At 41.1% G+C, this 11,643-nt stretch overlaps 1 protein-coding gene and 1 pseudogene across 1 annotated transcript in view; one reads left to right on the plus strand and one right to left on the minus strand.

Moving 5' to 3' along the window:
• LOC111536832 (stimulated by retinoic acid gene 6 protein-like) overlaps positions 1–4,905 on the minus strand; it is a 38,971-nt gene extending 34,066 nt beyond the window's left edge. Inside the window, exons 1-3 of the mRNA XM_023203354.1 lie at positions 4,853–4,905; positions 3,946–4,021; positions 1,675–1,775 (exon numbers count right to left, since the gene is read on the minus strand). Of these exons, the coding sequence (XP_023059122.1) occupies positions 1,675–1,775; positions 3,946–4,021; positions 4,853–4,905 (230 nt within the window). The remainder of the gene's footprint in view (positions 1–1,674; positions 1,776–3,945; positions 4,022–4,852) is intronic.
• Positions 4,906–5,761: 856 nt separating this feature from the next.
• On the plus strand, positions 5,762–7,677 carry LOC111536724 (annotated as a pseudogene).
• Positions 7,678–11,643: the final 3,966 nt, after the last annotated feature.

Consider the following 11,643-nt stretch of genomic DNA (forward strand, 5'->3'; position numbering starts at 1 on the left):
CCACCCGTCTCGGCCTCCCAAAGTGCTGGGATTACAGGCTTGAGCCACCGCGCCCGGCCAATGGTATAATTTTGGCTCACTGCAGCCTCAACCTCCTGAGCTCAAGCGATCCTCCCACCTTAGCCTCCCAAGTACCTGGGACTACAGGTAGGCGCCACCATACCAGACCCTTTTGAGACAGGGTCTATGTCTGTCATATTATTTCCTCTCTGACTTAGAATTTCTGCTTCCCTATAACCGTGGCTCTCCACTTGTTTAGTAAACTATAAACTCCTTTGGGGTAGGGACCTAGCACCGGACCTTGGAAAGAGTAGGCACTTAGTGCAGGTTTGTGGACATGCATTTTGTTTAATTGAATCGAATTGTAATCAAGATCCCAGCTATAGTACTTAAGAGCTATGTGAGACTCAGTTTCCTCATCTTTAAAACAGAGATAGAATACCCTACTCTGCCCCTATCACAGTCATTGTGGACAGCAAATGACGAACTGCTTTATCACCTGCAGAGTGTCACACACATGTGAGGGGTTATTGCTCAGAGAAGATAGTGGCCAAAATTATCAGACAAACAGGGGTTTAGGTGGGAAAGTAGCCAGAGAGCAAGTCAATTGTGTCATTATCAATGTAATTCAAAGTAGTTGAATGTAACTGCTATAGACCTCCTACTTTTTATAAAGTCCTGTGCCAGCCCCTACATGTTAAATGCCTAGGGCAGAACTGAAGGTCTTTATCCACCAGTTCAATCTCTTTCTATGCCTCAACCCATGGGTCTCAGACCTGGCAGCTTGGAAAGTGTGGACTGCCCCAATGGGTTGTATCCAGAATGAATCTTTCACCTGCAGCTCAGGTCACCCCTTGCCTCAGTTCTGACATCTGTGCTTTCTCTCTCTTCTCCAGAGCCCTTGGCTGAGACCTCAGCATGTCCACAGCTTGAGCTTACTCAAGTTATAACACTGGAGGGATTCAAAATAATATAAGGCTGATCTGGGCTAAAGCTCTTGTCACTTGTTAGCTGCGTGGCCGTGGGTAAGTCACTTAACCTCTCTGAGCTTGAGTTTTCTCATTCCTTGCATGAGGATAACAACTTCTACCATGCTAGATTGGCAAGAGGATTTGTTAGAATAATGTAGGCAAAGCAAATGGTTCAGTGCTTGGGTCACAGACGGTGTGCAATAAATGTTAACTGCATGACGATGAAGATGATGACAAGAAGTGATGAAACAGAGATACGAACAATCAGAACTCAAGGAAGAATGTGATATGAGCTGCAGAGACTCAAAATGGCAGAGCTAGAAAAGCTCGGAAAGCTCTCCTGGTGCATGACCCACGGTGCCATCCTAACAAGAAGCTTTGCTGTCTCCAGTCACAGGGAGCTCTCTCTCTCCTGCCTCCTGAGGTAGCCATAGTCTCAAGTGTGGGAAGGTCTTTTCCATAGTAGGCTAAGTCTCTCTGAGATGATTTAAGCATATTTGAGCAGCCCTGGGTGCTGATAGCTGCAATGGCTTGGAAACTAATTCTGAACTCCGAGAGCTTTGGTTGAGTTGGGGCATGGAGAGGCAGGGCTGTGCACAGTGGGGTAGAGGTGGAGGAGAGGTCCTGATAGCTATCTGACTTCATAATTGGCATTGGCTCCAACCACAGGGTACCCCAAGCTGTAGTGGTTGACTCAACTCACATGATAATGCCAAAGTGGTTCCCCAGCAGGTAAGAGGTATCATCTCTCTGTTTACGATGCTCTCGTCTTTGGAGGAAGGACAAGATCAAAATGATGAAGAGCTGTAAGAATAGAAGATGAGAGTTAGTTGGCATGTTCAACCTCAGCATGGCCTCTGAGCCCTCCCTGAAAACAAATGTGTGGGTTAGCAGAGTGCACAGAACATTAGTGACACCTCAAACTCCGGAGCCAGGGGGCTGACTGAATGTATCCTTGAGCTACCAAAATGTTCTGTACTGAGTTTTCCCTTTTGCTGCCCTGAACAGATGTAGGTTCAAATCTGGTCTCTCTCACATCCTAGTTGAGAGGGAGATTTAACTTTCCTGTACCTCAGTTTCCTCATCTGTCAAAAGGCAGTAATAACTACCAGGTTGCAAAGCCTTCTTTGCTGCTTTTCTGTGGATTCAGTCATGTTCTCACAAACATGATGCTCTTTCTCTCTCCTGCCTTTATCAGAAACTTCTTGAGAATTGTCTACACTTGTGTCTCCATTCCCTTACCTCTCACTGGCTCCTCAACCCCGAACCTGGCTTCTACCCTCATCACTCTGCTGAAACAGCTATGGCCAAAGTCATTGATGATCGTTTTGTGGCTTGGTCCCATGTATACTTGAAGTCCAAATCTAGCTTGATCTCTCAGCAGCATTCTAAAGAGTTGACCATTCCCTCCTCTTTGAGTACTCTCTTCCCTAGGCCTTCATCAACCATGCTTTCTTAATTTTTCCCCATTATTTCTCAACATCCTCTGCTGGATCACTCTTTACCCCAGCCCTTGCTGCAGAGTTCCTTATAGCTCAGTCCAAGGGCTACTCATCTTACCTGATCTTCTCTGGTGATCTCATTTATGTGGCCCAGGCCGGTCTCAAAGTCCTGGCCTCAAGTGATCCTCCCACCGTGGCCTCCCAAAGCACTGGGATTACAGGTGTGAGCCATTGTGCCTAGCCTCATGTCCTTGTTTTAATGATAATAAATACCCAGAAGACTTAAATTTGAATCTCCAGCGCCGACCTTGTCCATGAGCTCCAAAACTATTTAACCAACTACACAGTTGATATTTCTTTTTAATGTACTGAAAGCTTCTCAAAGCTTTTATCAAAAGTTTCAGTATGCGTCTTTTTTTTTGAGACAGGGTCTCACTTTGTCACCAGGCTGGAGTGCAGTAGCACGATCACGGCTGACTGCAGCCTCAAACTCCCAGGCTCAGGGGATCCTCCCATCTCAGCCTCCTGAGTAGCTGGGACCACAGGCACGTGCCACCACCCCCTGCTAATTTTTGTAGAGAGGAGGTTTTGCCATGTTGCCCATCCTGTTCTCAAACTTCTAGACTCAAGTGATCTGCCTGCTTCGGCCTCCCAACGTGCTGGGATTACAGGCATGAGCTGCTGTGCCTGGCCAAGTATGTCTTATATCTGCCCCAAACCTGGATCTCTTCTAATGTTCCTTAATGAGTAAATGGCAGCTACCATCATCCTTTCAGTTGTGCAAGTTAGAAACCGAAGTCATCCTCAACCTCCCCCTCTTCCTAACCTTCCTATCCAGCCCATTACAATTCCTATTGTTTTCACCTCCTGAACTTCTGGAGTTGACATCATCATCTAGGATGTGATAAAATCACGTCTCACCCGGATCCCTGCAAGTCTCCCAGTTGGTGTTCCTGCCTCATCTCTTGCCTACCTCCAACTCGATCTCCACATTGCAACCAGAGAGATCATTTAAAAACATAAATCTGATCATGCCACCTTCATGCTGGAAACACTTCCATTATTTCCTACTGTACTTAGAATGAAGGCAAAACTTAACACAGAGCCCCATAGGGCTCTGCCTGGTCTGCCCTACCCACCTCCCCAGACCTCTCTGCCTCAATTCTTCACCCCAATCATGGCTGAACTTCTCAGCTCTTCCCACTCTGTCTTCTCCCTCTCTCCCCAGAGCCTTTGCATGTGCTCTTCCCTTCTGTCTGCAATATCCTTAACTATATCTTCCAACTGACCTCAGAGCCATCATTACTTCATTGGAAAAGCCTGTTTGACTCTCCTAAAAGTCCAGAAGCCTGATTCTTGGGCCCGCAAAGCCTTCTTCTGCCATATTTTTGGTACATAGTATAAAACATTTTAGAAGGAAACTCAGCTGATCTCTCTCCTCTGACCTATTCAGGTCTCTTTGGGAGTCTGTGTTTGGCAGCAGCCTAACTGCCCTTTCCTGTCCTCCTCATCCTTCCCCTGCCTTTACTTACTGATGGGATGAGGGAGTAATGAAGGAAGAGCTCCATGTTCACCGAGCTGGTACAGGTGCCATTTAACTGCCTGGTCCTGCAAAATGGCCAAAAATATCACATACATATCATCAGTCATTGCTGTTGTCATTCATCCTTTGGCCTTGAACATCACTGTCAAGAAGTTTGGCCTAAGACCATCCACTAAGACCATTTGATCTTTTTAAACTTCACTTTCTCAGAGCCAAGGCTGCTCACCTGTAGTGTGTCTTCCCTAAGTAGAATAATCTTTCATATTTTTTTCTCCAGCTTGATTATTAACCAACTTCTCTGCTAACTGGAACTAAGTCCTTCATTTAGGGGCAGAATTCAGTTCTGTGGGGCTCAAAGCTCATATAACTTTGGCATGCTTTTAAAGTAATACTATAAAATGTCTTACTTTTTCATATTTTAAGGGAGACATATGACCATGTAAACACCTAATCAGGGTTCTTCCCACTCTCCCAGAGCCTTGGAAGGGTGCTGTGTGAGTGAGGGGCCCTGAGACTAAAGCATTCTTCACAAGAAATTAGCATTGGTCAAGGTCAAGAAACGTCAGCTCACACCTGAGCCCCTGCTGGGCTGTTGGGCCAGGAGAGAGACTACTGGACTACAGGCTGCAGACTCTGTTCTCTCCAGCCCCCATTATCTGCGAGACAGGATTGTCATTGTCTCATGTCTAAAACATATGGCAGTAGTGTTATGGCTTCTCTTCAAAGAGATGCCTCTTTCTGGGACTCCCACCACACTTTGTTCTTTCTGCTCTGATCTCCACAAAGCCACCACAGCACACTGTATCATATATGTCCACATTTTTACTCATGCTTTTCCCAGCTCCTACAGCATCCACCAGCCAACTGCTGACCTTCTTTCCCTAGCCAGCACCTACTGTTCCCTCAGACATCTCAGAGAAGAGGACTCCTCTGGGGATTCCACAAGCATGGCATATTCCCCAGTAAGTCTTTAAAACGCCAGTGCTCCACAGTTATGTCTAACCATGGATCTGAAATATCTGATAAGTTGTGGGGAGGGCTGGGTGAGACCCAAACTGTCAGGTGTGTGATAGAACTGTAAAAGTCAGATTTCTGCTTTTAGGGAGGTAAACAGAGCATATATTCCAGTCTCCCCACCCCATACAAAACCCTCAAAATGACAGGAAAGAAATAGAGAAGGAAAGAAGGGAGAAAGAAAGAAAGAAAGAAAGAAAGAAAGAAAGAAAGAAAGAAAGAAAGAAAGAGAGAGAGAGAAAGAAGGGAGGGAGGGAGGGAGGGAGGAAGGAAGGAAGGGAAGGAGAAAGAGAGAGAGAGAGAAAGAAAGAGAGAGAGAGAGAAAGAAAGAGAGAGAGAAAATGCATAACCACATTAGAAAGCAAGAAGGGGCTCTATCAGGGACATGGAAATTACCAGAAGACCTTGAAAGATAGAGAGCAACTGGGACTAGATCAGAGTAAAGGCATCAACCAACATGGCCGCAGATTGTAGGAGCACTCAGGATGTGCTCAATATCCACAGTACAAGAAGTGGACGCAGAATGGGGCTGGCAACGGACCACAGGAGAAGGAGGAAGAGAAAAAAAGGAGGATAACAAGAGGAAGGAGGAAAAAGAATTCTGAAACTTTAAGACAGATCTTTTGAAATAATCTAGTCAGAAAAGAAAATGAGAATAAAAATAAAAGAAAATGAGAATAAAAAAGAATGAGAGCAGCCAAGCGGGAAGGCTCAAGATGGTGTGCCTGTTGGAGACCCCAATCTGCATGAGCTTCCTTTTGGACCATGAATGAAAGTTACCAGAATTCTCCAGTCCTGTCACTCCAAAGGAGCTACTGTTTACAGATGCCACAGTGACACTGCACCTCATGGCACTGCTTAGCAGGTTCCACTATATCCAGGAGTACCTCTGTCGGATCGTCTCACACTGCTGTAAAGGGCCAGATCATCAAACAATTTTATTTAGCCATGGTGCAGTTAAGAATATTGCTCACCTACTAAGCTCACTCTTCTACAAAGTTCAAATGCAAGCACTGAAATGTTTCTCAGTTTTACCCTGGTAAATGTTTTGGTTGATGGAGAATTGTTATCACAGATTTTTGTGAAGATGTTACAGAGGGATAAGCATATTGAGATACAGTTTACTTCAGCAAAATGTTTAACGTGTGCAGTTGGAGCAATTCAGACAGATAACAACTGTATTAAGGACATTGCCTTATTTGGTTCAAATGTGCAGTAAGAAGAGATTACTAGAGGAGAGAGTTAAAGGAGCTGAGACACTTGCCTATCTGATTGAACCAGATATTGAGGTACAGAGAATCGCTAGCATAACTGATCACCTCATTGCCATGTTTGCTGACTATTTCAAGTATCCCAACTCGTCGAGTGCCATCACTGATATTAAAAGGCTTGATCATGATTTAAAACATGCTCATAGGCCGGGCGCAGTGGCTCAAGCCTGTAATCCCAGCACTTTGGGAGGCCGAGACGGGCGGATCACGAGATCAGGAGATCGAGACCATCCTGGCTAACACGGTGAAACCCCATCTCTACTAAAAAAAAAAAAAAAAAAAAACTAGCTGGGCGAGGTGGCCGGCGCCTGTAGTCCCAGCTACTCGGGAGGCTGAGGCAGGAGGAGAATGGCGTAAACCCGGGAGGCGGAGCTTGCAGTGAGCCAAGATCCAGCCACCGCACTCCAGCCTGGATGACAGAGTCCAGCCTGGGTGACAGAGCGAGACTCCGTCTCAAAAAAAAAAAAAAAAAAAAAAACATGCTCATGAACTCTGCCAGGCTGCATTCAATCTCTACAACTCTCTTGGAGCAAATGATGAAGACATTCAGAAGAAAAGCCTTGAGACTGAAAATATGATGGATTGAACTGTGACTGGTTTGTCTGAGTCTAGTGTCAAGGTGCAGTTACCTGCTGTCAGATGTATGCACCATTTATCGAGATCTGTACAGCAGCTTCAAAACAGTTTCTAGGATCACACGCTGTAAAAACCTTTAATGAAGGTTTTACAAAATGCACCAGATGAGATCCTAGTAGTAGCATCTTCCATGGTATGTAATCTTGAATTGTCTCCAAGGAAAGAGTCAATTTTAAAATCAGGAGTTGTAAAGTTACTTTGTGGATTAACCTAGAGTGAAAATCCTGCTTTGTGAGTGAGCAGAATTTGGGCTTTAATGAATGTGGCATTTCAGGCTGAACAAAAAATAAAAGCAGACATGTTACAAAGCTTGAGTACTGAAAGCTATTCTGGTTATTATCAGACTCAGATTTTAATGTGCTGATGAAGACACTGGGACTTCTTAGAAATCTCCTCTTGACCTAGCCTCATATAATAAAATAATGAGTACTCATGGAAAGCAAATTATGCAAGCTGTCATCCTTATTCTGGAAGGGGAACCTAACTTTAAGGTCAAAGAGTAGATACTGTGCATCTTAGCCAACATAGAACATGAGACAACAGCAAAATAATCTATTATGGCCAATGATGATATCCTTCAGAAAACCAAATATTACATGGACCATTCACATGTCAAACTGCAGCTTCCAGCGATGTTTTGTATATCAAACCTCTTATGGAATGAAGAGGAAGGTTCACAAGAATGCCAGGATAAATTATGAGACATGGGCATCATAGATATTCTACACAAACTGAGTCAGCCACCAGATTCAGACCTTTGTGACAAGGCAAAGATGACCCTGCAGCAGTACCTGGCATGATGAGAGTGCCCCTAGGCACCTGTGAACATCCTACATCCTTGTTTAAGAAAGTACAGAAACTAGTTTCATTTGATTCCTTCTATTTGCACAAGTTGCCTTGGACTGCAGGGAGCCGTTGTGCAAAAGTAATTTAGTAGCCTTAGATCTCAAATTCACCTTCAGAACATTTTTTTGAAGTAGTAATTTCCTCAGAAGATTACTGTGTTTTGTTTTAGTTTTTTCTTAGCTACATGGACTCTTTATCAGAACAATCAATCATGTTCCTTTGGACCTACAGTCTTTTGCCTATGCTGAAGACTATTCACTTTGTGAGTGAGAATGAATATGTCTGTGTGAACACACAGGTGCGTGTGTGTGTGTGTGTACGCGCACTTGCATGTACATGGGCCAGAATGAATGTGTATGTGTGTATGAGGGATACGTCACATTTTTCTTTTCTTATTTTGTGTGAAAATCTTTTTTCTACAGATTTTGCAGGTTTTAAGCATTGCTTGCTGTATAAAAACCTTACTAAACTATATAAAGTTTGAATGAAATATTATTTTAAATACAAGACAATTGTTAAGTGTTCAATAAAGGTTATGCTGAATTTTGGTCAGATGAATATTTGTAAGTAAAAAATATATACATTTCTGAACCTAAAAAAAGGAATGAAGAAAGTCTATGAGACTTAAGGGAAATCATTAAGCAAACAAATATCTGTACTATAGAAATGTCAGATGGATAAGAGATAAACAAAGGCACAGAAAACCTACTTGACAAAATAATAGCTGAAATGTTTACAAGTTTTGGGAGAGACATGGACATTTAGAACCAGGAAGCACAAAGATCCCCAATTAGATTCAACCCGAAAAGATCCTCTCTGAGGCACATTATAATCAAATGGCCAAAAATCAAAGACAAAGAAATAATCCTAAAAGCTTTAAGACAAAAGCATAACGTCACATATAAGGGAATCGCCATTAGACTGCAGATTTCTCAGCAGAAACCCTGCAGGTAAGGAGAGAATGGGATGACATAGTCAAAGTGCTGAAAAACAAAACAAAACCACTGTTAACCAAGAACACTATATCTAGCAAAACTATCATCTTTCAGAAATGAAAGAGAAATAAAGACCTTCCCAGATAAGCAAAAACTGGGGGAATTTATTACCACTAGACCAGCCTTACAAGAAATGCTTAAAGGAGTGCTACAACTGGAAGCTAAAAGTCAATAACCAGTAGTGGTACATTCATAACCAAACTGATACTACCCCAGTGTTATAATGGTGCTATGTAAATCTTTCATTTCTTTAGTATGAAAAGTAAAAATCAAATGGTCAATAAGAGCTACAATTAGTGGCTAAGGAACATGCAGTAAAGATGTAAATTAGTGGCTAAGGAACATGCAGTAAAGATGTAAATTAAGGCAATGAAAATATAAATTGTGGAAGGAGAAAAAATAGTATGGAGTATTTTTATGCAACCAAAGTTAAATTATTATCTGCTTAAAGTTGTCTATTATAACTACAAGACTCTGCGTTAGTGTCGCAATAACTACAAAAAAAAAAAAAAAAAAAAAAAAGAAAATTAAAACAGACACACAAACAAGAAAAAGAAAGTAAACGAAGCTTAATACCACAGAAAACCACTGAACCAAAGGTAAACAGTAAGAGAGGAAGAAAGGAAAAAAGAATCTACAAAACAGCCAGAAAACAATCAAATGGCAGGAGTACATCCTACTTATCAATAATAACTGTGAATATAAATGGATTAAATTATCCAGTTTAAGGTAAGCTCTTGAATGGATTTAAAAACAAGACTCAACTATATGCTGCCTATAAGAGATGAGCCTCACTGGTAGACAAGCATAGACTGAAAGTAAAGGAATGGAAAAAGATATTTCATGCAAACAGACACCAAAAGTGAGCAGGAGTACTCATATTAGAAAGGAGGAAGTCAAATTGTTCCTATTTGCAGATGACATAATCTTATATCTAGAAAATCTTAAAGACTTGACAAAAAACTATTAGAACTAATAAATGAATTCAATAAAGTGTCAGGAGGCAAAATCAAAATGTACAAATAAATATCATTGCTATACAAGAAAGAAAGGCAGGAAGGGAGGGAGGGAGGAAGGGAAGAAAGGAAGGAAGAAGGAAGGAAGGAAGGAAGGAAGGAAGGAAGGAAGGAAGGAAGGAAGGAAGAAAGGAAGGAAGGAAGGAAGGAAAAAAGAAAGAAAGAGAGAGAAAAAACAAAAAGCAAAAAACCCTAGGAATAAACTTCACCAATAAGGTGAAAGATCTCTACAATGGAAACTAAAATATTGATAAAAGAAATTAAAGAGGACACAAATAAATAGAAAGATGTTCTATGTTCATAAATTGAAAGAATTAATGTTGTTAAAATAGCTATAAAATACCCAAAGCAATCTATAGATTTAATGCAATCCTTATCAAAACACCAATAATATTCTTCACAGAAATGTAAAAAACAATTTTAATATGTATATGGAATCACAAAAATCTCCAAATAGCCAAAGCAATCCTAAATAAACCTGGAGGCATCACAGTATTTGACTTTAAAATATACTACTAATACAAAGCTATAGTAACCAAAACAGCATGGTGTTGGCATAAAAACAGGCATGTAGAACAATGGCACAGAACAGACAGCCAGAAATTAATTCATGAATCTACAACTAACTGATTTTTCACAAAAGTGCCATGAACACACATTGGGGAAAGGATACTCTCTTCAATAAACGGGGCTGGAAACATTGGATATCCACATGCAGAAAAATGAGAATAGACACCCCTACATACAAAATCAAATATATACACATACAAAAATCAAATCAAAATGGATTAAAGACTTAAATGGAAAACCTAAAACTATGAAACTACTAGAACATCAGGGAAATGCTTGATGAAATCAGGCTGGGCAAGGATTTTTAAAATAAACCCTCAAAAGCACAGGCAACAAAAGCAAAAATGAGAAACGGGATTACACCAAACTAAAAAGGTTTTGTGCAGTGAAGGAAATGACTGATAGAGTGACAAGACAACCTACAGAATGGGATAAAAGATTTGCAAACTATCTGACAAGGAGTTAATATCCAGAATATATAAGCAACTTAAACAACTCAACAGCACAACTAGTTATTTAACCCAACTAAAAAATGGGCTAAAGACCTTAATAGCCGTTTCTCAAAAGAAGACATGCAAATGGCCAACACGAAAAATTTCAACATCACTAATCATTAGGGAAATGCAAATCAAAACCACAATGAGATACTACCTCACTACGGTTAGAATGGCTATTCAAAAAGACAAAGCAAAACAAGTGTTGGTGAGAATGTGAAGAAAAGGGAACATTTACTTTTGGTGGGGATGTAAATTAGTACAGCCATTATGGAAAACAGTATAGAAGTTCCTCAAAAAAGTTGAAACTAGAACTACCATACAATCCAGCAATCCCCAGTATGGGTATTTATCCAAAGAAAATGTAAATTAGAACACATTTTTGGTGGGGATGTAAATTAGTACAGCCATTATGGAAAATAGTATAGAAGTTCCTCAAAAAAATTGAAACAAGAACTACCATACAATCCAGCAATCCCCAGTATGGGTATTTATTCAAAGAAAATGAAATCAGTATATCAAAGAGGTATTTGCACTCCCATGTTTACCACAGCACTATTCACAATAGCCAAGGTACAAAATCAACCCATGTGTTCAACAACAAATGAATGGATAAAGAAATTGTGGTACATACACAGTGGAATACTATTTAGCCATAAAAAAGAATGAAATCCTATTATTTGCAACAACATGCATGAGCCCAGAGGACATTATGTTAAGTGAAATAAGCCAGACACAGAAAGACAAATACCAAATGATCTTACTCACATGCAGAATCTTTTAAAAAGGTGATACGGAAGTAGAACAGTAGTTGCCAGAAACCAGGAGGGAATGGGAGAAGGAAG

This window comes from Piliocolobus tephrosceles, chromosome 14, assembly GCF_002776525.5.
Source record: "Piliocolobus tephrosceles isolate RC106 chromosome 14, ASM277652v3, whole genome shotgun sequence".
Lineage (NCBI taxonomy): Eukaryota > Metazoa > Chordata > Mammalia > Primates > Cercopithecidae > Piliocolobus > Piliocolobus tephrosceles.